The 24,564-nt window shown below is 32.1% G+C and overlaps 3 protein-coding genes across 3 annotated transcripts; 2 read left to right on the forward strand and 1 right to left on the reverse strand.

Moving 5' to 3' along the window:
- Positions 1-108: 108 nt before the first annotated feature.
- On the forward strand, positions 109-369 carry LOC119675990 (glycine-rich cell wall structural protein-like). The gene has a single exon (XM_038087212.1). It carries the CDS (start codon positions 109-111, stop codon positions 367-369), a length of 261 nt encoding a protein of 86 aa, XP_037943140.1.
- A 2,214-nt stretch (positions 370-2,583) lies between these two features.
- LOC119675991 (keratin, type II cytoskeletal 1-like) lies at positions 2,584-2,844 on the forward strand. The gene has a single exon (XM_038087213.1). It carries the CDS (start codon positions 2,584-2,586, stop codon positions 2,842-2,844), a length of 261 nt encoding a protein of 86 aa, XP_037943141.1.
- Positions 2,845-14,744: 11,900 nt separating this feature from the next.
- On the reverse strand, positions 14,745-15,750 carry LOC119683068. The gene is made up of 2 exons (XM_038096671.1): positions 15,654-15,750; positions 14,745-15,369 (listed from the first exon to the last, which is right to left on the reverse strand). The coding sequence occupies exon 2, from the start codon at positions 15,299-15,301 to the stop codon at positions 14,936-14,938; it is 366 nt and encodes a 121-aa protein (XP_037952599.1). The 5' UTR covers positions 15,302-15,369; positions 15,654-15,750; the 3' UTR covers positions 14,745-14,935.
- Between the last annotated feature and the right edge of the window lie 8,814 nt (positions 15,751-24,564).

Below are 24,564 nucleotides of genomic sequence, written 5' to 3' on the forward strand. Positions count from 1 at the left end.
AAATTTCCAAACAAATTTTGTGTATAAAAAGATGTGAAAGATTTTGTGAATGGAACAGTCTTCAAAAAATTATTGAAGTGAATTAAAAGTAACAAACGAGTAGTAAAGATGCGTTTTTTTATTGTATTTGCCGTCATTGCAGCCATCCTGTGTGCTTTGGCTGTAGCTGAAGAATCAAATCAACAGGAATTGATCAGAAATAAACGACAATTCGGTTACAATCCTTACTATGGAGGTGGTTTTGGTGGCTTTGGTAGACCTGGTTTCGGAGGTGGCTATTACGGACGTCCAGGCTTCGGTGGTGGTTTCTATGGAAGACCAGGATTTGGTGGTGGTTTTGGTCGTCCAGGATTTGGATTCTATGGTTAAAGAAATATAGGATCTAGTACAAATGTTGGTGATAATATGCAAGATACGTTAACGATTAAAAATTAAGATTTGTATAATTGAATAAATAAAAAAAAATATGTGTAATAATTCAAAAAATGAGTATTTCTTAAAACTTATAGCTTTCTGTGTATGTAATATCAGAGCTGTGCAGTAATGATTACATTTGTAGTTAGATTACATTCAATTATAAATTACTGTGTAATTTAATTGATAATTGAATTTTCAGATTATATGTGTAATTTAATTGAAAACCTCAATTACGAATTACAGTATAATCGTAATTTGTAATTTAGTTTCTAAATTACAGGCACAATTGAAATTCAAATTCAAATTTCAAATTACGTGTAATTTGCGAAAATAATCTAGAGAAGAAGAAGCATTGAAACTTCTGAAAGATGATAAACGAATCGAAGCTATGGTTGGATTTTGGGTTGTAAGTGGCCCGCATTTCGTTTGCGCCTTCATTCATAATCTCTTGTTCCATTAGAACTTCAAAGCAGATCAAGAGGCAGAAAAATTTTTTTTTTGTACGCAAGTGGAAATGTGAATATGTTGCATTGTTGCTTTTTTTTCATGAAGTTGTAAATTTAATATTGCTGTTTTTTTTGTATTTCTGTCTTGTACAGTGATCAAAAATATGTATTTAGAAATGTGTATACTTGTTTCTTTTGTTAGGTTGCGGGTGTACTTTTCTATGCTTTTGCTCTATGATATTTGTTTGTTTTGCTTGTATGTTTTTTTTGTTTTGGATTGTAGTTTTTTTTATGAAATTTAGGAAGGCGTCTATTTTGCATGATTTTATTTTTCTTTTGTTTTAAGCGCTGATATGCATGTGTGTCAGAATGTGTATACATTTTGTTGTATTTTTTGTTTAATTGATTGTACATTTGCTTATGAGTTGGGCGTAAATTTTTTTAAGCAAATTTGGAAAGATCGTTGTTTTTGTGCATCAAATAAATATATGCAAATTTGTAAGCAGTATATGTATGTGTGTACAATGTGTATGCCAATAATATTATTTTATCTGTAATGAGATTATGCCTACATTTATGTTTTAGGAATTATTTTTATTGCTAAGGTCGTGTGCGAGTTAGGCTAAGTTGATGCTAAACCAAATGGGAGATTTTTTGGGATTTTTTGCACTGCACACATATAGCCATTTATCAACACGTATCGACACATCACTACATTATCGGCACAACTTAGAATTTCCCGCATATAGAACGCAACTTAGCCTAACTCGCACACGACCTAAATACCATTTTAAAATTAAAATAACATAAATGGGTAGTAATTTGTAGTTTAAGAATAAAGTTTTTAGACAAAGTCTTATGCTGGATGTATATTTGGTTTTGTATGTGCAATAATTTTTAATTGAATATTTATTAAATGGTTAATTGCGTACAATGTTTAATTTTTCACTGTATATGTGTATTTTTATATTTCTGAATATAATAAATTATTTTAATAACTAATTTTTATTAATATCGTCTAGTGATAATATTCATGTATATATGTATGTATAAAATTTTTAAAATTATATATTTCAATATTTTGTAGCAATGTGATAACAATACCAAATATACTTTAAAATTTTGAATTTCAATTAAGTTTGAATTTACTTATTAAAAATATTTGAGAAAAAAATTATCATAAAAAGCTGAGTAATGAGCATGCATTTAAGGGTGGTTTTGCCCAATTATATTTTTTTGTTTTTTGTTTTAAGCTAATGTGTAAACATTTTGTTGTTTTTTTTTTTTGGTTTGACTGATTGTACATTTGCTTATGCGAAACGTGTGCATTTTTTTTAGCAACTTTGGCAAGATCGTTGTTTTTGTGCAGTATATGTATGTATATACAATTTATGTGCAAATAATATAATTTGTTTTGCTCATAAGGTTTGCCTACATTTGTTTTTGTAACTCATAATATGCATTTTATTATGATTACTTGATTGTACAGCTGATTTAGAAAAGGGAAAATAAATAATTTATCTTTTGCGCTTTCGTTTTATAATATAAGACATTAAAAATATTAACAAATTATATGTTTATAATATTTTAATATTTTATAGCAATATGATATCAATTTCCAAACAAATTTTGTGTATAAAAAGATGTGAAAGATTTTGTGAATGGAACAGTCTTCAAAAAATTATTGAAGTGAATTAAAAGTAACAAACGAGTAGTAAAGATGCGTTTTTTTATTGTATTTGCCATCATTGCAGCCATCCTGTGTGCTTTGGCTGTAGCTGAAGAATCAAATCAACAGGAATGGATCAGAAATAAACGACAATTCGGTTTCAATCCTTACTATGGAGGTGGTTTCGGTGGCTTTGGTAGACCAGGTTTCGGAGGTGGCTATTACGGACGTCCAGGCTTCGGTGGTGGTTTCTATGGAAGACCAGGATTTGGTGGTGGGTTATTCCGTCCAGGATTTGGATTCTATGGTTAAAGATATATAGGATCTAGTACAAATGTTGGTGATAATATGCAAGATACGTTAACGATTAAAAATTAAGATTTGTATAATTGAATAAATAAAAAAAAATATGTGTAATAATTCAAAAAATGAGTATTTCTTAAAACTTATAGCCTTCTGTGTATATAATATTAATGTAAATTTTATAATATAATATGAAGACATCTTCAATTTTTTACAGTTTTCATTTAGTAGTGAAAAAAAACTATTGGTTTTGAAAAAATTTTCGAACAATATGTAAGTTATATATATTTGTGCCTATCTGAATGGCGATAAATTTGTCTCCCAGTTTTTGGGTTAAACATGTAATACTTGTTTTGGGCGGTTACAGTTTTTAATCCTAGGTGATCAAAATTTGGTCTATTGCTTAGTTATAGCAAGTAGCCCCCAAACACAACATCTGTTCAAATGATAACTATTATTTTTAACATTATAACTAATAATAACTATAATACAACGATTTGTGTGAAGGGTATTAAAGCTTCAACAAAACCAAAACAAAACTTTCTTCTTGTTCTGAGTTTTTAATTCTTAATTTATTTTCTAAAATGTATAAACCTTGAGTAATTGTCATCACAGCAATCCACACTTAATCTTCTACAAATTTAACTACTTGTACTGCTTGAATCAACATTGTCAACTTATGTTCTCAATTCTCCCCCACTTCACTAACTTCTGAATTTCAACTTCGTTTGCTACATGAAAACTTACAAAAATTGGTTTTTTTTTTGCTAATTCTCACAAAGAAAATTTTGCAAAATTTTAACACGGGAAATTTGCATTTAAACTCAATAAATTCACATTGTAAAAGGCACTTTCAAGTGGGGAGTGGTAAGTCGTGGAAAGATATGTAGCTACTGTAACTGATTTACGCCAGATTCATGTAACCAATAATATTCACTTTAACAGCAAGACGACACACAATACATCTCCGTTGATGTGGGGAAAACTTCTACTTGGCGGGTATGGTTCCTTATGTGTATGCATATCGCACATTCAATGCGAGTGCGTTCTTCATCGACTTATGCCATACTAAGCTTCTTCTTCCTTAACTTTTACATATCCCTGCTCCATTCTCTTCTGCTATTAACTTTTCACATACATTTGAACAATTGTAAGACTATCAACTGCAAATAAGTAGATTTCTTTTGAAGGTTTATTTTGCATAGTGCTTTAGGCAAAATTTACGTTATTTACGATATTTACGGATTTTAATACACTGCAGTATTCATTATTTCTACGTATTTCCTTGTATTACTTGAGATACATCGTCTTTTCCTTAGGAATGTTGGAATTTCTAGTACTTCTTGTAGTTGTAATTTAAATATGTTAATGTTCTTTGTAAATATTTTCATTGCAATTGTCAGTTTGTTTTGATTAGAAATTTGTATAATTTTCTTAGCAAAGAAAGGTCATACATATCATTTAGAAAGCAATCAAACTGAAGTAAATTGGTAGAAAAGTGTTGTATAGATATTGTATAGGTTTAGAATAGGCATTGGGATAAAGTAATAATTTCAATCGAAAATTAGAAAAATAACTTTTATTAAATTAAAAATAATTATTAAATAATGTTTCTTTATCAAATTGTCTTTGTAATAATTTTTTGAAATCCTTTTTATAAAATTTAAATAATAACAATATTTTCTGTTGTAATATACTTGTTCGATATAATTAGCGTAGGGTATAGGGACTACGAATATTATAAATCACATATGCTAAAACCAAACGACGATTTATTGTTATTTAAAATAATCTCTATTTCGGAATTTTTCCCGATGTATGCAGAACTTCAGTAAATACCAGTGAATACTAACTTCATATATAGAACTGCTTAACTTCAGTGAATACCAACATGAATATTTTGTCTAGTTATAGTAATAAAGCATTACATAACGTATTTCTTTAAATCGGGGTTGACCAAAGCACGGCCTCGACTAAAATTTGTGCGATCCACGACGTTTTTCTAATCTACCACATTTAGGCAAATTTTTCTTTGTTATATTCTGGTAACAATTCATTATTTGTATTGTATCCCAAATAAGTGTATTCAAATATTTTAAATAAGTTATAACACTTCACGTAAATTTATTTAATTGACAAAAACTTTAGTATAATTTAGTATAAAATTAGTATCCAGGGACTAAATTAAATAATATAGTTGTATTTTTATTTTTCTCCAAAAAAATTATGAACGTATGTATTTATTTCTGTAGCCCTCCAATCAATTCAGTGATTTGAATTAGGCCGCGATCCTACCTGATTTGGACAACACTGCTTTAAATATTTGACTAATTTTCATTTTAAATCACTATAACTTTTTACACCAGCAACAAATTATACAACTACTTTCCAGAATTTTCACCTTTCAAACACGTATTCGTTCGATATAATTGGAATGATGTTGTCATAAATGGGTAGCGAAGTAGCGACATCATATAGTGACAAAAAAACGGGGGATACTTACCACCATCACTCAATATTTTTAATAGTGGTGAGATATTTTAGAAATCACCAACTAAGAAATGTCGACGTTATTTAGTTGGAGAAGGTACTAAATAAATAACATATCACTGTCTGATGCCATCGATCTGCAGGGTATTTTTTGCTTATAAAATCAGTACTGAATTTGGAAAGGCTATTAAGATCGCCTAAATTTTTCTTTTATGCTAAAAAAGCTACAGAGGTCAACACATCATTATCGAATTTATGTCCCTTCTTTTATTTTTCTTTAACAGAAACTAATGGCAATGTGAAAGTATTGGTATGGTGTTAAAATGCTTCTAGAATAATCAAGCTGAATAATCAAGAATAATCAGAATAATCAAAAATTCATGCTTAAGCTGTAAGTTATTATGATTATCCATAGAAATAAAAAAGGTTAATGTAAAAGTTGGCTTAGATTACTTCACATAAGGTTACTTTAGTTAGATCAACCTAACTCTTGGGTTGTCGGCGTTTCCATGTAGTTACCACGTAGTTAATAAAGTTGTGGTTCTATAAAATACAGTATTCGTTTCTTCTTAATTCGCTAGTTATCATTGAAGTTGTCTTGTCGCATTGTCTCATCATTATTTCATGTCTTTCTATTTTCACATCTGGTCATTTTCATTTTCTTCTCTGATTATTGTAGGTGTTGATATGTATTTATTTCTAGTAGTGATTGGCTAGTATACAGATGTACACGTAGTAGGTAAAGCTTCGTATTATATATATTTTGTATTCTCTTGTGTTCGGCAAGAGAGATCACACAAAAAAAATTGCTATGGATTCAGTCAATTTAACATATAATAAAAGTTAATAATAACAAAAAGTTGGGAATCCATCTAAACTAAAATAAACTTTTGGGCTAGTAATCATTGCTAGTGATTAATAATTTCTTTATTAAATTGTGTATTTAAAAGCATCAAAAATGTTAACTATATTAGCTCTAAAGGTTCTAAACCATTTATCAAAATATGGAGAAAGTTTTAAATTCTTTTTTGTTTTTATTTAAGTTTTAATTTAAAAAATGAAAATAAGGAAATGATTAATTCATTTTTACAGTTTCTGTAAAAGTTTTTTAAAAATAATTTAATAAAAATATTATACTATACTAGCTGACCCAATTTTCCTGGCGTTCGTTGCGTTGCTCTTGACTTTCATTAGTACGTGTGATTGTATCCTGGTTTCTTACATTTTCATTGTTTTCTGCCGATCTATTTAACCGACGGTTCTAGAGTAATTGTGAATTCGGACTCCGTTGACCAATATTTCCTCCTCGTCCACGAAGACGTGGCATTATTTTTTGTACGTTATTTATATATTTATATATATAATTCTTTTTTTTTTGTGTGTGTTCAAGTGAATTCAACTATAATTTAGATTCACAATTTGATCCACTGGATAACGGTTTTTTAATTATTATACAGTTTTTTGGTATCCATATACATTTATATTAGACATTTAATGCAACGGCAGTTTTACGATTCATTTTAAAGATTTTAAACTTTTTAAACAAATCAAAGTAAGCATGAATAAATTTTAAGTTTCTAATATAAATGTGTATGGATACCAAAAAATAAAAAATTAATTAAAAATACATTATCCAGTGGGCCAAATTGTGAATTTAAACCTTCCTTGAATCCACTTGAACACCCACAAAAAATTTCATCAAAATCGATTCAGCCGTTTAGGAGGAGTTCACTGTCAACACACGTACAGAAGAATTATATATATAAGATATATAGTAGTGGTGTTTGTTTTTAGATACATCGAATTTTTTAAACTATTTCAATAGTTTTATAGTTTAAACTGTCTACAATAAAAATCCGGGTATCTTATTTTTCAATATTTAGAATATTGATAATATTCGCATAGTTCAAACTATTTGAATATTTGACAATATTGTAAAATTGTATAACCATAAGGTTCTAAGTATTAGCTGAATGAGAGTCCTAGCCTCCGCTAAGCATATATCAGAGTAGCAATAAAGAAGTGCTTCGAAAAGCGGTACTAATTTTTTCATTAATTTAAATTATTATAAAATTCTATTGACTACATTTAAAAATTAAAGTTTCAATTTTGAAACAAAGATTTAGAATTCTGCTATATGATTACTTTTAAAACAAGATTTTTATATTTTTAAGTGACTTCTTCAGTAATTAAGCTTTTGTCTGAGCCGATAACTTTTCTATCAAAAAATAGATAAAAATTCGTAGCAGTTCATAGCTCTATTAACTTTTTACTGTTTTCACCTTATCACAACGTCAAAGTTTTAAGCTCCATACAAGGATAACACGTAAAATAAGGAAAACAATGGGTAACCTTCATTTGTGTTTGCCTTGAGTATGCTAAAACGGTGTATATATCAACTCGATATCTTTTATTCTATGCAAAAAGCGATTTCAAATCTTTTGTTTAACAAGTTTGTAAACAAATGTTCAAATAATTCAGTGAGGTGACTCCACTAACGAAGCGTAAAACTGGCAAAAATCTGGGAGCAAACCCAGTAGAAATGTCGAAATGCCAAGTGCTAAGGTAGGTAATGTGTAAAAGCAGATAAGTACAGGCTCATATTAGGTTGTTGTAATAAAGTTCAAAACAAAGTACGCGCATTTTAATTTAACCTTTGTCGAAAATTGCCACAGCAACAATTGCTAAGGCGTAACCCTCGCTCAAGTTTTGCATGCGGCTGAGTTCGGGAACATCGCGCTTAACTTTGGTAATAGCAAATGTTCCGAAGACGATAAGCAGGCTGCGCGTATTTCTAATAGCATTAAGTCGAGTTAAAATAACACATATTAATGCGATTTGGTGGTCCCTTTTGTGGCCTAACTGTAAAGGTCGTTGGGTTTCTAATGGTCCAAATAAATGCACATAAACCTTCACACATCTGTAGCAACCTACACAATTCATTCGCCGGCGTAAAATAATTTAAATAGAAATTATGGCTGCTGTGAGTAGCACGTTTTGGCAAATTAAAATTCATATGTAAATTATTTGAATATTTTGTGGGCCATCCAACATGGACGTTGTGAATTTGGTACTTGTACCCCTTAAATTGCCAAATTTGTTACGACGTGCATTGGGTTGCCAAACACGTAAATTGAAAATTCTATATTTGCGTTAAGAAATAATTCAGGATTAGGAAATGTATGATGTGTGGGCACTGAGGTTAATTACAACATTCGGTCAGGTCGGTTAAGATAAAAAGTTAAACGCTAATAAAATGGTTAAAGGGTTAAAATTGTATAGCCCTGTCATAACATTAACTGCAGCACAACCTTTTTCTTATCATTCGACTATCAAACACCAGCGTATGACTTAATTGTCGTTATAAAAATGTAAAAATATTAAAATTAATATGGAAGTTTATAAAAAAAATTTGTCACAGAATGTCCTTTTAAAATCCACAGCTCTTTTCTTAATAGTTGTCTTTGAGTTAAAATTTTTTATGTTGGCTTTTATGCATTTTTAAACGCTTCACTTTAACTAATTGGGTCGAGCTTCTTTAGATTATGCACTGAAATGATGCAATATACTTGTACTTAATCACAATCACATTCTGCATCCTCTGACTTTGTTTTCTTTTTGTGCTTGCAGCACATTTCCTTGTTCCACTTATGAGCACGTTAACTTGTCCTTAATGCAAGCAAGACAATCACCTGACAGCTATTCGTCTTAGCTCTCATTGCGGTTTTCATTAATGACTCTGTAAAGGGTTTTGTGGCTTTTGTTTTTCGACTTCTGTTAACAATTTGCCAAATCGTTGTATAAGCCATTAAGGCTAAGTGTTTCTTTTCACTCATTAAAACACCTCATTTCATATAGGTTTTATATTACGTTTGTGGTATTGTGAAAAAAGTTAAGGTCTTTATTACATAAATGTGCAAAAAAAAAGCAATTTACGAAATATAAGGAAGATGGAAGATAATTCTAGTGTTGAAAAAAAAAAAAATAAGGTAGGGACGAATGAGATATGAATAGAGTTAAAGAAAGAGAGAGCGAGATATAGAAAGAGCGAGAGAGAGGGAGAGAGAGAGCGAGAGAAAACGAAAGAGAGAGAGGGAACGAGAGAAAGAGAGCGAAAGAAAACTAGAGGAAGAGAGAGAACGAGAGAAATAGAAAGAAAGAGAGATCGAAAGAAGGAGAGAGCGACGAAAGATAGATAGAGCGATAGAAAGAGAGCGAGAGAGAGATCGAGAAAGAGGGAGAGATCGAGAAAGAGAGAGCGAGAGAAAAAGAGAAATGGAGAAAAAGAGAAAATGGGAAGAATTAACATACTCCCCTTCTTTTATGAGGTGTAAAGCTTATGTCAGTAAGAGACTTAACCCCAATAAAGTTATATTAATTTTAGTCTGGTGATTTGCGGTTGCTCCTCTTCTCAGGATCACCGTTCTGTTATTTAGCTAAAAGGTTTTTGCCATAATTTATCTTTTTATTTTTATTAGCTTTCATTATTCTGAGCCATTGAATGGCACCGATAACATTACATATTTGTAGGAAATTGGTTTACAATTCTGTAAAGCTAGTCTTCATTTTAATATGCTGAGCCCAAGATGTATACTATATTAACAGTTTATATTAAGCAGTGTTCGGTCATTATTTTTCTATAACTCTTCACTCAAGGCTATCTGATTAAAGAGTTTGCGTCTCTTAAAATGTGTGCTTTCCAATATTAAGGTTTTAGACAGTCATCCCATATGTACAGTAGAAAATACCACATACTAATTTCATCTTTAGACCAATTCGAGACAATGCTATTTTTATGAAATTAAATTGCAAAAGAAAATCAATCCAAAGATTAGTGCTAATTCAATAATTCAGTTTTGTTTTCGATTTCTCTTTAACATTCATGTGCATTGAAGATACATTCAGAATGTATCTTAAAACGATGTGCACTTGCATTGGTTCTAAAAGTAACAGTCCATTGATAAAGTATGTCAAGTTGTCGCCATTCTCCAGGATCATATTCTTAACATAATTTAATTCTCAAATTTTTATGGCAGTGCATAATGTTAAGTCGTATTTGACAAAAAAATGAAAATACTTTTATAATACGAATTCAATGTTTTTTTTTAAATTTGTGGTTGTTACTTTATTTAGATGTCGTTAATACTTTTATTTGAAAGGTATTTATTTGAAAGGTGCATTTATTGTTCTACTAGTGAGGATTCATTTGGAAGAACTTACATCGATTTCATCCCATAGCTATAATTTATATAGATATGACTGATATTTCAACTAATCACGAACTAGTGCCGTCGTATTATTCAAATTTTAAGGCAAAATGGAATATCCAGAATCAAAGTGTTCGAATACTCGTATTTATTTTGCTTTAATTAATTCGATTAAATAAAAATTCAAACAAAATAGTTAAAGCTCTTCGAATGTATGAAACTCTTCCTGCATAATTTAATTTGCTATGTACTTCCAATTTAAAAAATATTTTAATTCTCACATGGTTTATAAATGCTAAAGTACTTAAAGATTTTGTTTTTTTTTGATTTTTATATAGGTTGTGCACTTGTAATTTTAATACTTATATGAATAATTCCTGCTATTGTAAATTAAATGATTATTTGGTTCTAAATTTAGACTGATTTGTATTTGCATCCTAGAAGAACAGTCCGTTGCTAAACTATGAAGAGTGAAATATTTTTTAAATTCTAAGACAGTAGCTAATAGCTCCTGTGATTCTTGTATTATTTCCCGATAATATATTTGATTCATGGTCTATGTAACTGAAAGTTTCAAATATCCAATAAAAAGAATGCATCATCTTATCAACTGTGTATTAAAATTTAATGTTTCTATTAATTATGTCAGAATTATATTATTGTATGTATGTATGTGACTCTGGTTTCCTGTATATAGGGTAGAGGTTTAATATTATCAGTTCAAGTCAGATTTTATGGAAATAGGTAACAATATAATTCACTGCAAAATTTGCAAATTTTATTTTGTATTTTATTGCTTTCTTGCAAAGTATGACCTTCGCATTGTGGGTTTCGCCTCAATGCCTGTCCGGCAATTTTAATTATTGGCCGTATGAGATATATTCAAATTGCATAGTTTTGAAAAAATTGATACCCACACAAATACTGACTGCAGTACTAGCAAATATGATTTAGTGACTCTTTACTACTATGACTAAATGCTTTAGTGACTCTTTCTAATTTGAATTAAAAAATATTTGTGGACAATTTGCAGAACAAAAGTTTCAAAAAAGTTGTCTCTAAAAAATATTCACAAACTTGCTATTGATATTATTTAATGACTAAAGATCTTTTTATATCTAAAAATGATTTCATACAAACATACAAATTTCAAGACAATTCGGATCGTGGATGTTAAAAAAATTTGTTTTCATTTTGTTTTTGTATTTAAATCAAGTATTTGCATTATTATTCCCATTATGTAGTTATACTCACAATAATGTTGAAAACTATTTTTAAGCCACACCACATATCACTACAAATATTCAAATAATTATTGTCTGACCCCGAAGGCCTGTAAGGATATCATTTAACCGACGTCAGTAAGTCACAAACTGTTAAATCTATTATATATTTGCTGCTTATCTAAACAAAATCTCTGAAACAAAAATGGCAAACTTTCAATGGGCGATAGTTTGAGCAAAGTAACGGGTAAGCAAAGCAAAAATTAATCAATGATTTACAAGAACAATACGTGTTATTATAAGCGGCCAAACAGTGTTGCCCTAAACCCGTACAAAAGTGGGAAGAAACCCAAATTTAAAACTCAACACCCTCTTGTTAGTGAACACACGAGTGCCGGTACCCAAAGGGCATTTCGGGCATAATACTTCCTTATGCCTCGTACACCGATACCGTAGTTAAAGAGCAAAAGTATGAATATGAGACCAAAGCGAATGTGTTGCCGTGCGGTATATGCAAATAAAAGCCCAACGAGGCGTTTGCTGATCTTTGTCACAAACTTCAGGCTGCTATGGCACTGGCAGCCAGACATGAACTGAACGCAGTGCAGCGGATGAAATTATTTGGTTTCAAATTCTGGCAAGAAACTACCACCAACTAAACACTATCAGCTTCAGCCACATATACTTTGCTTAACACAACTGCCACTAATAATTCAATTAGTTGCTTTAAATTGTAAAGTGAAATTTTGTGGCAGAAGTTTGGATTTGCGGTTCAATAAACAACACCCCGCAGGACAAAAATCGCACAATTAAAACATTTGCAGCAGAAATCAAAAAATGCGTAATGCTGAAGCTGGAATTATGTATATAATTTTAGTAATCCTAATGTGTATAATTTTTTTTTGAATTTGTAGAAATTATTAAAGCCTTGCCTTATTGCCTCAGTTTTTACTTCATGCTGGGTTGGTATATATTCACAGATTATAACTATAGGCAATATTTAAGCTATTATTTTTCAATAGAAATAATAAACATAATTTAATTATTTTCTTATTGACTTCTGGATTGAGGAAACTATGGGTAAATTATCTAGTACTAGAAATTATAGGTCTTGGGTTGCTGAAATATTCATTGCTCTTCACTTACTGTGTTTAGCGTTCTGTTCCTCAACTCTTCTATGCGAGAACGAAATTAAAGTGATAAATGTACAGCTGTATGGATTTCAATTATATCAAATGATTTTTTTTCCATATCACTTTGATATGTTTAAGAATAGTAACCCATAAACAGGTACAATATCATGATGTTTTCTTAAAGTAAAAGTTTTTTATATCGGATTATATATTTATTGTGTTGTATTTATCTCAACCTGCTGCCTCCTGGGATCGTTTTCCAATTCAGTGATTATAACATACTAAACTACAACTTACTAGTCTATTATATCTATTGTACGACACAACTGACTTTAATGGCACTTTCGATTGTTTTATCTGGGTTAATTTACTCAATCACGATGCTCTTTTAATGCAACCTTAGTGCGATTTTATTTTCGATTGGTAAATCTCGTGCGAAATATATAACATTTGAGATTAATTTATAACTATCTAAATACTTTACCAGAGTAGGAAATTTACCCTGAAATTAACAGATATTTTATATTATTTGATAGAAATGTTTTATTACTCTAAAAATGTTCGATTGGGCACAAAACTTGACAGATCTAGAGTAAATCTAGATTCAATTCATACTAACCTATCAAAAATGCAATATTAGAAAATAATGTATGAATAATTTAGACCTGGTGGCCTATTGTATTTATCATATAAATCTCAAAAAGCTTAAAATCATTTTTAACTTTTAGTGAAATATAAAATGAATTTCAGGAGAAGGTATTTTAGTTAAGATACTCAAGAAAGTAAGCCCCTAGATTGATTAACCCACTTTGCTTCTCCGTAAAGTACTTACATTTTCCCTATAGCGGCAGCAAATAGTTGATGTTGACTGATAAGCATTTGTATAATAACACTGATATCTCACGGGGTCTTACACTGTTATCGTCACATACGAGGGCGGTTTGATAAGTCAGTAACTTTTTGAATAAAACAAATTTTTTTTGGTAAATAAACATTTTATTTTAATACATACTAACCTTTTAGCTCGATACATTTAGTACAGCGTTTTTATAATTTTCTTATTCCCTCGAAATAATAGAGGGAATAAGATTATTATCCATCTTCTAATTGTCTCTGTGGCAATGTATATGCCACATATAATAGTTATAATGGTTAAACTCAACGAGCATTTAAGACAAATGTTCGATAACTATATTATCCGTAGAAAAAGAGCTGGTGGCAAGATCTTCATCTTCATCAAATTTAGAGTCCTTCTATTCTTAATTATATAATAAAAAATTATGTTTCATTTCAACAAGTTCTTATTAAAGATGATTTATTGATATGACGTCCACCTGCTTTACTAGTAGATATTAAAAGTTTTTAATTTTCATTTTATTTATTTATTCGGTAATGTCTTTGGATTAAATTCTATAATATTTATATATTTCTATTTGTATATTTCAACTTAAGAAAATATGTGTTCAAATGTTTGATGTTTTAAAACTTTCTTTCACTCTTCAGTTTTTTAACAGAAAAGTAATTTCCTCTTTAACAAATTTACGTCTCAACTCTTAGGATATCATTTATAAGATGTTCTTTCTTTCACTTAGTAAGAATTCAAAATTAATTATAGATATTTTTTAATTATAAAAGTATTACCTTTTATGTTTTATTATTATCAATGATAAAGGATGAGAGCTACTATTCTAACATTGTATGCTTCGTTACTCCTTCAGGTTTGGCTTCAAGTCTTTTCGCATACATTTGATCTATAACATAAGATCTAACTATATGAATTAAATTATACTATTTGCGATTTTACACCTAATATTTCTTCACTAATATAATTTTAACATAATTATATGATTATATAATTAATTCATTTCTAACGTTTCTTTTTGTAATTCGAATAAACGTATCCACAAAAAACTTGTCTCTTAGATATATCTTTAACTCATTGTACTTATTTCATTTTGCGAACTGAGCCTTTATGTTTGATATTACTGATTTTGTACGTTTGATAGTTATTTAAATTGGCGGTCTTATATCTTCAAAAGTTTGGCTTTTAAAAGCAATGAACTGCAATCCATAGTCCGCCTAATATTATAATCAATGGATCATTTAACAGTTCTTCTGGTATTAGACTGACTTGTATTTTTCCTAGAATAGTCGTTCTATTGATAAAGTAGGAAGACTGAAATCTATTTACAACTTTAAAGCATGATTTAATAATAGATGATTCTTGCTTCTTTGGTTCATGCATCATTTCCCAATAATGTTTTTCACTCATGACGGGCACATTTAAACTCCTTTTTGGTGGATTTAAACCAAACTCTAAAATGCCTTTTAAGAAGTTTACATTATCCTCTGTTAATTCTTGTGGAAAAAACTTTGTATCAAAATTATAGTTGTCATTGTGCTCTGAAGACATTTTGAATTTACTTGAATTTACAATATATTTTAAATTTTGTTCTAGATGATTAATGTATTTGAAAGTTCCTAAAGAAAAATATGAACACATTATATGTATAAAAGGTTTTACGTATAGGTTTATATGTAATAATATTTATGCGAAGAATTTGATCTCATTATTAATGCGATCATAAGATGTAATTAAAGTTAAAATTTTGAACAAAGTAAATGACTTAAATGTTTTTTTAAAAGTAATTAATAGTATATCTCCTCTTATCTAAATATTTAAATATAACTAAGCGAAATGATATGAATATCAACAATGCTCAAACATTTGGTCTACAATTAATACATAAAAAATTTTACAATACCTTATTTTTTTCTCGAAAATCATTGGTCTTCCAATACCGAAATGTTTAGAGATTTTTTTTGAACCTATTTGTACACATTTCGAAAATACAAAACAAAATTTTGTAATGAAATTTTTAAAAAAATCATTAAATGACATTTGTATTCGGAATATTCATATTGTTTCTGTTTTATAGTTATTTATTAATATATAGTTTTATTTTTTAAGAAATGGCAGATTTTATTTTATTAAAATATTTTCCATGGTGAGATGACCTCTCAAGAAGCGTCCCTTATTCACATTATCTCTGTTTTGTTTTTCATTTAAAAATAAATTATTATACGAGAGTAATGAAGCTCTTACAAGTAAGATCCAATTAATATTGCATAATGAAAAGAAAGCTAATGGGGTTTTGACCCCATACAACTCCACCGACCTTCCTATCAAATGTGATACAACATTGATGAAGATATGGGCTTTTGTACAATATTTATAGGCAGTTGTTCACACTAGATTCTTGACTTAAAGACCTTTTGTTACAAGGATATAAAAATAGTTTATTAATTAATTATTTTTTAATTATTATTAATTATGTTATAATACATACAATTAAATTAATTATTTCAATGCAATAACCTTTTCTTGCTCTTCATTTTACATAAAGTGAAATTTCTTCAAATGTGCCCTCCTTGTCCATTATTATATCGTGTGTTTTCTTAACCTGTTTTAGAGCCTAAAATGATAATTCAGAAATATTGTTCGAATGAAATTTTTTTATTATAATCTAGTAGATAAAATCATGGCATTTATTTTATGAATATGGTTTTCGGTTTTTTTTTTTTTTTTTTTTTTTTTTTGCAGTAGGTGGAAGCATCGAAAGCCGCCGTGTGGGACTTGAACCCACTAAACCACCTCTTAGGAATGGATGTGGAAGATTGCAGCCGCGTTCAGCGAATGCAACCCCCATTCCAGTGAACGAAAGTAGAAGGAGAGCAGAAGGGCTTAGTATTTAGCAAGCTAAATTTATCAAAGCCGAAAATAGACTAATAACTTAAGAAGGATGGAAATATCGATGAAGGAGATGGGTTTACGCAAGATTGCGAGGGGGGTCTAATTATGTATATACTCTACAATCAGGATCAAAAAAACCACGATTGTAAAGCGGAATAAGTGGAGCTCGGATGAGCTCTTCCTCAAGATAGTGCGCAAGGAATTGTGGAGGCTTATACCTCATAATCTCAAGTAAAACTGTTGGGAGGGGATCTACTTGTAGAACGTCAGGTGGGTTTCGGCCGCGAGTAAAGTAACGCCTAGCTAGTGAAAGAAGGTATTCATCAATCCGCGTAATTCTAGCGGAGTTAAAGAGGAGAGAGTTAGGATGGTGTTTGCCACACGGCCTTCGCCGGTAGTTCACACAATCTCGGATAACTTTTCGTTCGAAGATTCGGATCCGTTCCATCTGGTGGGAGCTAATTCCAGACCAGATAGGAAAGGCGTATGAAAGAAGGGGTCGAATAAGTTGCTTATAACAAAGTACTTTTACTTTGCTATTAAGCTGGTTATGTCTACGGAGTGCATTTTTGAGGGATTTATGCCTGAAGGTGGCATTTTGGATGGCATAACTCACATGGGAGACGAAGTTATGCTTAGGAGTGAATACAACTCCCAGGTACTTTAGCTTGTCAACAAGCTGAATGGGGGTGCCATTGATTCTAAGTTTAAGGTTAGAGATCTTAAAGGACGCAACTCGATCAGCACGCTGGCCAATAAGTGGTATTGCAGAAATTTTTGAGTGATTGAGCTTAATCTTCCACTTACCGTAGTAAGCAGAGAGGGTGCTAAGGTGGCTATTAAGCTCAGTGGAGATTCTACGAGGAAGAGTGGACTTCATATAAATGAGGCAATCATCTGCATAACAGATTTGCTTAATGCATGGGGGAGGAGTGGGAAGATCTGATGTGTAAATATTAAAGAGAATGGGGCCAAGTACTGAACCCTGAGGAACACCGGCAGCGATGGAGTGTTCACTAGAAAGAGATGAGCCAATTCTAACAATGAAGGACCTATTTGTAAGAAACTGATAGATAACGCTACAGAGTTGGTTTGGGGCTCCAAGAGCAAGAAGTTTGTGTACCAGACCCTCGGTCCACACTGTGTCAAATGCCTTTTCGATATCTAGGCTGATGGCTACAGTGGATTGTTTGTTAGCAAAGCCAATACAAACGTCATTCTGAAGATGGTGCAACGCATCCACAGTCGATGTCTTATTTCGAAAACCGAACTGAAAGTTCGGGAGAACACGGTTTTCAGAAACGAAAAACTTCAGTTTGCCTTGTATGAACGTTTCGTACAATTTGCTTACTGAGTTTAAAAGGGATATGGGTCTGTAGGAGTTGGGATCAGATTTAGGCTTCCCACTTTTATGGATGGGACGCACGATTGCCTTTTTCCATGGCTGTGGAAAATAGCCAAGATTGTACGCATGATTGAAGATCATGGCACAAGAATTAAAGAAAATAGGAGACAAACGGCGCAGAGTATGATAGGATATCTTATCGATACCCGAAGACTTTTTGGGAGTTTTGAGAGAGAGTATCTCCCAAAGGACCGAAGGAGTTATGAAACCGCTAGGGTTGCTATTGTCGGTGCAGAGGGCAGAGCATTGAAGAGAGAAATTTGCAATGGTGACGCTATAGGCATTGAAGAGGCTATGGATGTGGTTATTGGTGGCTGAAACAAAGTCAGGGTCACCGTCATCCAAAGTAAGTTGGTGATTATTGGCGAAGACTTCTCCAAATATATTAGATTTGGATGAGTCCTCGGAGAAGATGGCGCCTGAGTAGTGCAGGTCTGGGATACTTTTATTGGAACCACAAATTTGCCTGATCGTATTGAAAACGTCAGATCTGCATGTGGTAGTGCGAAGTTTAGCTTGTAAGCTAATAGATCTGGCTCTATTAATTCTCTGAGATATAATAGAGTCTAGGTTTTTCAGAATCGCTCGAATTTGAGCACCAAAGGTAGAGCCAGCCGCCCTAAGACGGTAGACTTTACGACGAAGGGATTTCCTGTGCCTAATGAGGTTCAGAGTGCAACTGTCAAGAGGTACCTGATAGCTTCGAAGAAGTCTAGTTTTGGGAACATGAGCCTCGACTGTACTGGAAATGACAGACTCTAGTTCAGAGACCAAAATGTCAAGTTCAGAGCAGGACACATTCCTATGTTCTGGGATATTAATATTAAGTAGATATTGGTCCAGAGTGTTATTAAACTCTAGCCAATCAGTGGCCGCAAAATTATAGATGGTACGAGGAGCGAGAGCAGAAGCTCTGCACCCAGAAAGAGGAAGGTACACCGCTTGATGGTCAGAAATACCGTCTATGACGGAAGGTTCTCCAAGGAAATTGTGGAGCCTGTTATCTATCAGAAAGAAATCGAGAACAGAGTTAAGGCGTGTTGGAACAGAGGGGGCGAGAACCCTAATGTCGTGACTCAGTGAATTATCACTGAGCCATTCATATAAGACAGTACCATTAAAACAGGTACTTTCATTAAACCAAAGGGTGTGCTTACTGTTAAAGTCACCACCGATGATTACCCGGTTTTGGGTGAGGGTTAGAAGAGTGTCTAAGTCAGATGGCTCAATTCGCGAAGAAATAGAGGGAGTATAATAAATACAAAACAAGTCGAGGAAAAAGCAATTGACTTCAATGGTAATCCCTACAGCTTCCATGGAGGCTAGAGGAGGTATGGAAATACGAGAGAAGCTAAGGGAATCTCTAATAAGAATAGCGACTCCCCCACCTCTGCCGGCTCTATCATAGCGAATAAATTTATATCCGCTGAAACTAACTACATTTTCAAGGTTAAGGTGGGTTTCAGTGATAAGCGCAATATCAGGCCTATTCTGTCTAATAAAGTCTTGAAAGATTCTGCGCTTGAGGTTGGAGTATAATGAGTTGACGTTTAAGAGAACGATACGAAGACCGCTCATCTTAACGCGAACTCAAAGGCTTTATGGATGAGGAAAACCCTACGATCTTCTTCGGAGGCAAGGCTGGAATAATGCTGTCTGAGACCGGAGGCAAAGGAGAAGGCCGACATGAAATCAGACAAGAATGAGTCAGAAGCAAACGATGGAGCAGATTGAGGTGCGGATCGCACGCCAGCACTGGCTGGCTTGGGGACTAACTTAGCCATTAGTGGCTGAGGAGAAGATTTAGGTTTTGCCATTGAGGCGTAGGAAATCTCTGGCGTGACAAAGGTAGTTGGTGGCCTAAAGGGAGGAGTGTGAACCTTTTTAGGTTGCCGCACACGTCGCGCGCGAACCTCTTTAAATCCAGCACATCTGAAGTTTGCAGGGTGGCCAACTTGGCCACAATTGCAGCACTTCGGAAGTGTGCTGGGCAATTGCTGTTGGGTTGATGGATCAAAAGCTGGAGCAGGAATTTTACATTCGCCTTTAGCATGAGTTTCCCCACAGCGAACGCAACGGCTAGGGAAGTTGCAAAGCTTAGCAGTATGGTAATACCGCTGGCAATTAGTGCATTGTGGAACCTCGGTGCGAGATTTTCGAACAATTGACACAATAATATTAAGAGAAGGGAGCCGGGTAACGCTAAGCAGAGACTGAAGGTCCGTGCCTGGCGTTGGATGGAGCTCCCAAAGGGAGGAAGAGGCATATCGGCCAGGGTTGCGCTTAACAAAGCGAGGAGGTGGTGAAAATTTAGCAATTTTCGTGAACGAAAATTGAGGAAGGTCAACCGCGAGGGCGGCTTGGAATATGGTTTTCGGTACATGTACACCTCGACTATAAGTTACGTGGTTCATTCGATCAGTCCAATTTTTGACTATTTTTTACAATAAATGTGACCATATGACCTTCATGTCAATTGGGGCATGAACATTTGTTTTCAATGCTTCAAGAGTTAGGGGCTTGTTGGCATAAACTTAACCTGATAACGAATTAACATAACCCCATAAAAAGTGATCGAAAGACTTTAAATCACACGCATGAGGGGGCCAGTTAACAGGACCACTTCTGGAAATAAATTTCTTATTAAATTGTCTTATTAGAACCAAATGTCTTCGATGTTTAATTGATTACAAAAATTCAGTCAGCATCGCCCGATAGCGCTTGCCATTCACCGCAACGGCGGCTCCTCCATCATCTCGAACCGATGTTGCTATCAGCATTTAAACCGCACCAAACAATCAATTTTAATGGATGTAATGGTGATTCGTTAACGGCTTGAGGATCATCATCACTCGATATACGGGAATTTTGCTTATTTTCGTAGTCATTATGAGGACCGTAAAATGAACGAAGTGCTCTATAAACTTCGCAAAATGATTTATTTGTTGAAACTAAATTTCCCCAATTTGGAAGCGTTGAATGATTCATGATGAATTAATAAATCTTACTGAACAGAAGTGTCAACACAGTTTGAAATTCTCAGCAGTCAAACCATAGTTATCGATATCGATAGTTTTCATGTAGCTAAAAAAACACCCGATATATTGTTTTATATAGGATTGTTACAGAAATCACTTTCATTTTCGATTGTTATCTTAACTATCATATTAAGTAACAATATTAACGAAATTTGGTATAATAAAATGCTATTGCATTTGGAACTGTTTTAATATCAGTTAATTTATTTACATTTAATTGTAATTTTTCTGGAAATTACAACAATCTAGAGAATGGGTAGAGCCCGGGGGAAGTACTCCCAAACGACCACGAACTTAACAATCGGCTAGAAAAATTTTGGTTTCCATATTTTGGGATTCAAGTGAAATAATTTTCATAGACTATTTGGAAAAAAGAAAAGCAATCATAACATATTATTGGATATATTAAATGAGGAAATCATGAGAAAACGAGGACTTTTTGGAGGATTTAATTAATCGTATTATTTAAAAGGTATCCAAATGTGAAAAGTACTTTGGACTCTGTACGTAAAGCTAAAAGAGGACTATATTGAAGAATAAAATATAATTTTCTAAAAAATATAAAATATATTTTTATTACTTAGAACGGGCATTTATTAATCCACCCAGTAACAAGTTTTTTAATACTTATATATATGTATTTGTATTTTAAATAGAATTTTGCAACCAAAGTAGTTGCATTTTTGTGTATTTATGATTTTATTTTATTAAAATTGTTTTGAATTGAATTGTTAGTTTTCTAATTGTGTGGTCTTTTCAAGCAGCAAATGCTTTTATCAAAATGAGCAAGTTTTTATGAAATTAAACACCCAAGCATACTGCCACGCTTAATGATTTAAATTACTTTAGCTAGGAGATATTTGCAACGTTTTGTAGTATATCTGAAAAGATTGCAGTTAATGCCACACACTCAACATTTTCCAAAATGAATGACTTAACTCCGTTTAACAATTGCATTTGCAACAATTGTTGCATATTAAATTAGCAGCACATTTGTCGCATTGGCGCTAGCGTTTCTCACCACAAAAGCCTCAATAGAGCACCACAAAAGCCAGTAGGGAAGGAAGGTAAACGAAAAGTAATTCTGAGACCGATGTTGGCTGGTTACTATTTAGCATCTGGTTTGACAATTGAAAATGAAATTTGTTTGTGGTATAATTTGCCACAAATAAGCAAGCAAACAAACAAAACACTTCCAACAGACACAAGCAGCAACAATTGCTGGCAAAAAATATAAATTGCTGTAGCGAAATTGCAGTGGCAATTGCAACGCATTTGTTGGTTTTGTTCGTTGGCTTGTTGCACATGTTAACCACCAAGAAGATTGTTGTTATCGTTTGGTTAAAAGGTGTTTCATTGATTATTGCTGTGTGGGCGATCTGTGCTCATACCAACTGCGGTTTCGGTGCTCGAATTTGCATTTAATTTGATGAAATGCAGTTTGGCGTTAAACAATTTTGTAAAACCTACTGAAATTTTGCTAGGAATTTGTTAACAAAATCTTAATGAAGCTAACAAATTTCTTTTGTTTCTTTTATTTCAATGAATCTGTGAGGGAGAATACAGAATGTGCAGAATTGATATTGGGTGGTGCTGTCACTTAAGTTTGGATTAGCAATTAACATTGCTAAGTGGAAATAATAAGTCATTCTTTGTTGCGCAGAGATAAAAATCATATGAAAGATAGACATACTCCAACCAATGTTTTATAATATTTTTTAATTTTCTTATATATTAAGAACATATATTATTATATATTATAAGACTATTTGAAAGTCTACTAGGCTTCAACACTAGACACAGTCATGGAAAGATCACATTTTTATGCCAAACGGCTTCGTTCGCTTCAACCTTCTAAGCATGGTTCACAATTGCGGGAGCTTCATCATTGGTTGTAAGCCGTTTAATATTCGATTTGGAATTCTTTTTACTTATTTTTCGATTGATGGAAATTTGAAGTGCCTATGTTTGTCACTGCTTCTAACAGACCAAAAAGCTTCACCCACATATCTAAGTACTTTATTTTAAAATTGCTACACTTTTTGCTAAGCTGACTAGAGTATCTCATGAGTGGAGCGTTGAAGCACAATATTTGTTTGGGGAGTTACTTATAGACAGGGAATTTATTGTTTTGGAATAGTGATGATGCCAGCACATAAACCGGTACATATTTTTATGTATCTGTGTAACAGATACATAACAATATCTCAAAGTACTTTATCTTAAAATTCTGATATTGCAATCGTAGTAGTCCGATGTGTGTATCTTCAGGTTGAAACCCTGTTAGTGAACCAGTACTTATTTTTCCACTTTAAATGTGGTTATTTTTGTTTAAATTTGATGGCTGTGTTGATCATTATTCAATAATTTTTAGATATATTTTTTGAATTATACTATCTATAAATAACTCAAATAATATAATTGAAGAAATTTTACAAATAATTTATAAAAAATTTCCAACTTATTTTACAATACAAAGTAGTATTAATAAGTGAAACATAAATAACATGACAGAATAAGAATGTATTAAGCATTCACGTCTTACACTTCCACAAGTAAAAATACCACATTTTCACAACACAAAGCCTTGTTCCTTCTTGAAATACAGTTCAGATATTGTGTCTAGGATAAATAAGAAAAGTACTATTGACTCAGTCGATATTTTTTAATTCAGAAATGATGGCTTCATATTTGTTTTACTTTTCAATGTTTGCCTTTATCTAGCTTAAGGAGTGTTTAATATCGCTAACGAAATCTATATTATTCGCCTAGTCTTTAGGATCCACTCATCTTTTAATTTAGCAATTGATATCGATATGTTTGTTTTAGTTAAACTGAATCAATTGACAATTTAAATTTGCAGTATCCACTTTATCCTAACGTCTTTTTGGTACAAAAGCGTTAGTGTACATCTTCATTTTTGGGAGTTGTGTTTATCTTTATCATTAATCATTAAGGGACATTTCTCTTACTTTTGTTAAAAACCTTTACTTTATTATATTGCTTTAAATTTTTTAACATTGCCGGCATTATGTCTTCATTCATATGTTCGTAAGAGTTGCGCTTTTAATAACCGGCATTGACAATAAAATCTCTTAATGTCTATTTCAACTTTTTTTTTTAGTTAATTTAGTTGAAGATAGACTGTCGAAAAGTAGAAGGTTTGGAGATAGCTTAATTTCCATGAATCAATGTGTCTATATCAAATGTAAGGGAGCACCCATCACTACTTCTATTCAAATTTAACTATTATAAGTAAATTTAGAAAAACGGATGACCCTAGTTCCCCTTCAACCCTTTCATTAAAACTTGTAATGCTATTTCTTATCACTGACATCTGCGTTTAATCATATTTCTATGATACATTTCAAATGTCACATGTGATATATCTCAAATAATTGTACGCATTTGTTATAAATTCAACAAAATAATAGTTTGAATATTTGTAATATTTGGTAAAAATTATTGAAAGGAATTAT

Source organism: Teleopsis dalmanni, chromosome 2 (assembly GCF_002237135.1).
Source record: "Teleopsis dalmanni isolate 2A chromosome 2, ASM223713v2, whole genome shotgun sequence".
Classification (NCBI taxonomy): domain Eukaryota; kingdom Metazoa; phylum Arthropoda; class Insecta; order Diptera; family Diopsidae; genus Teleopsis; species Teleopsis dalmanni.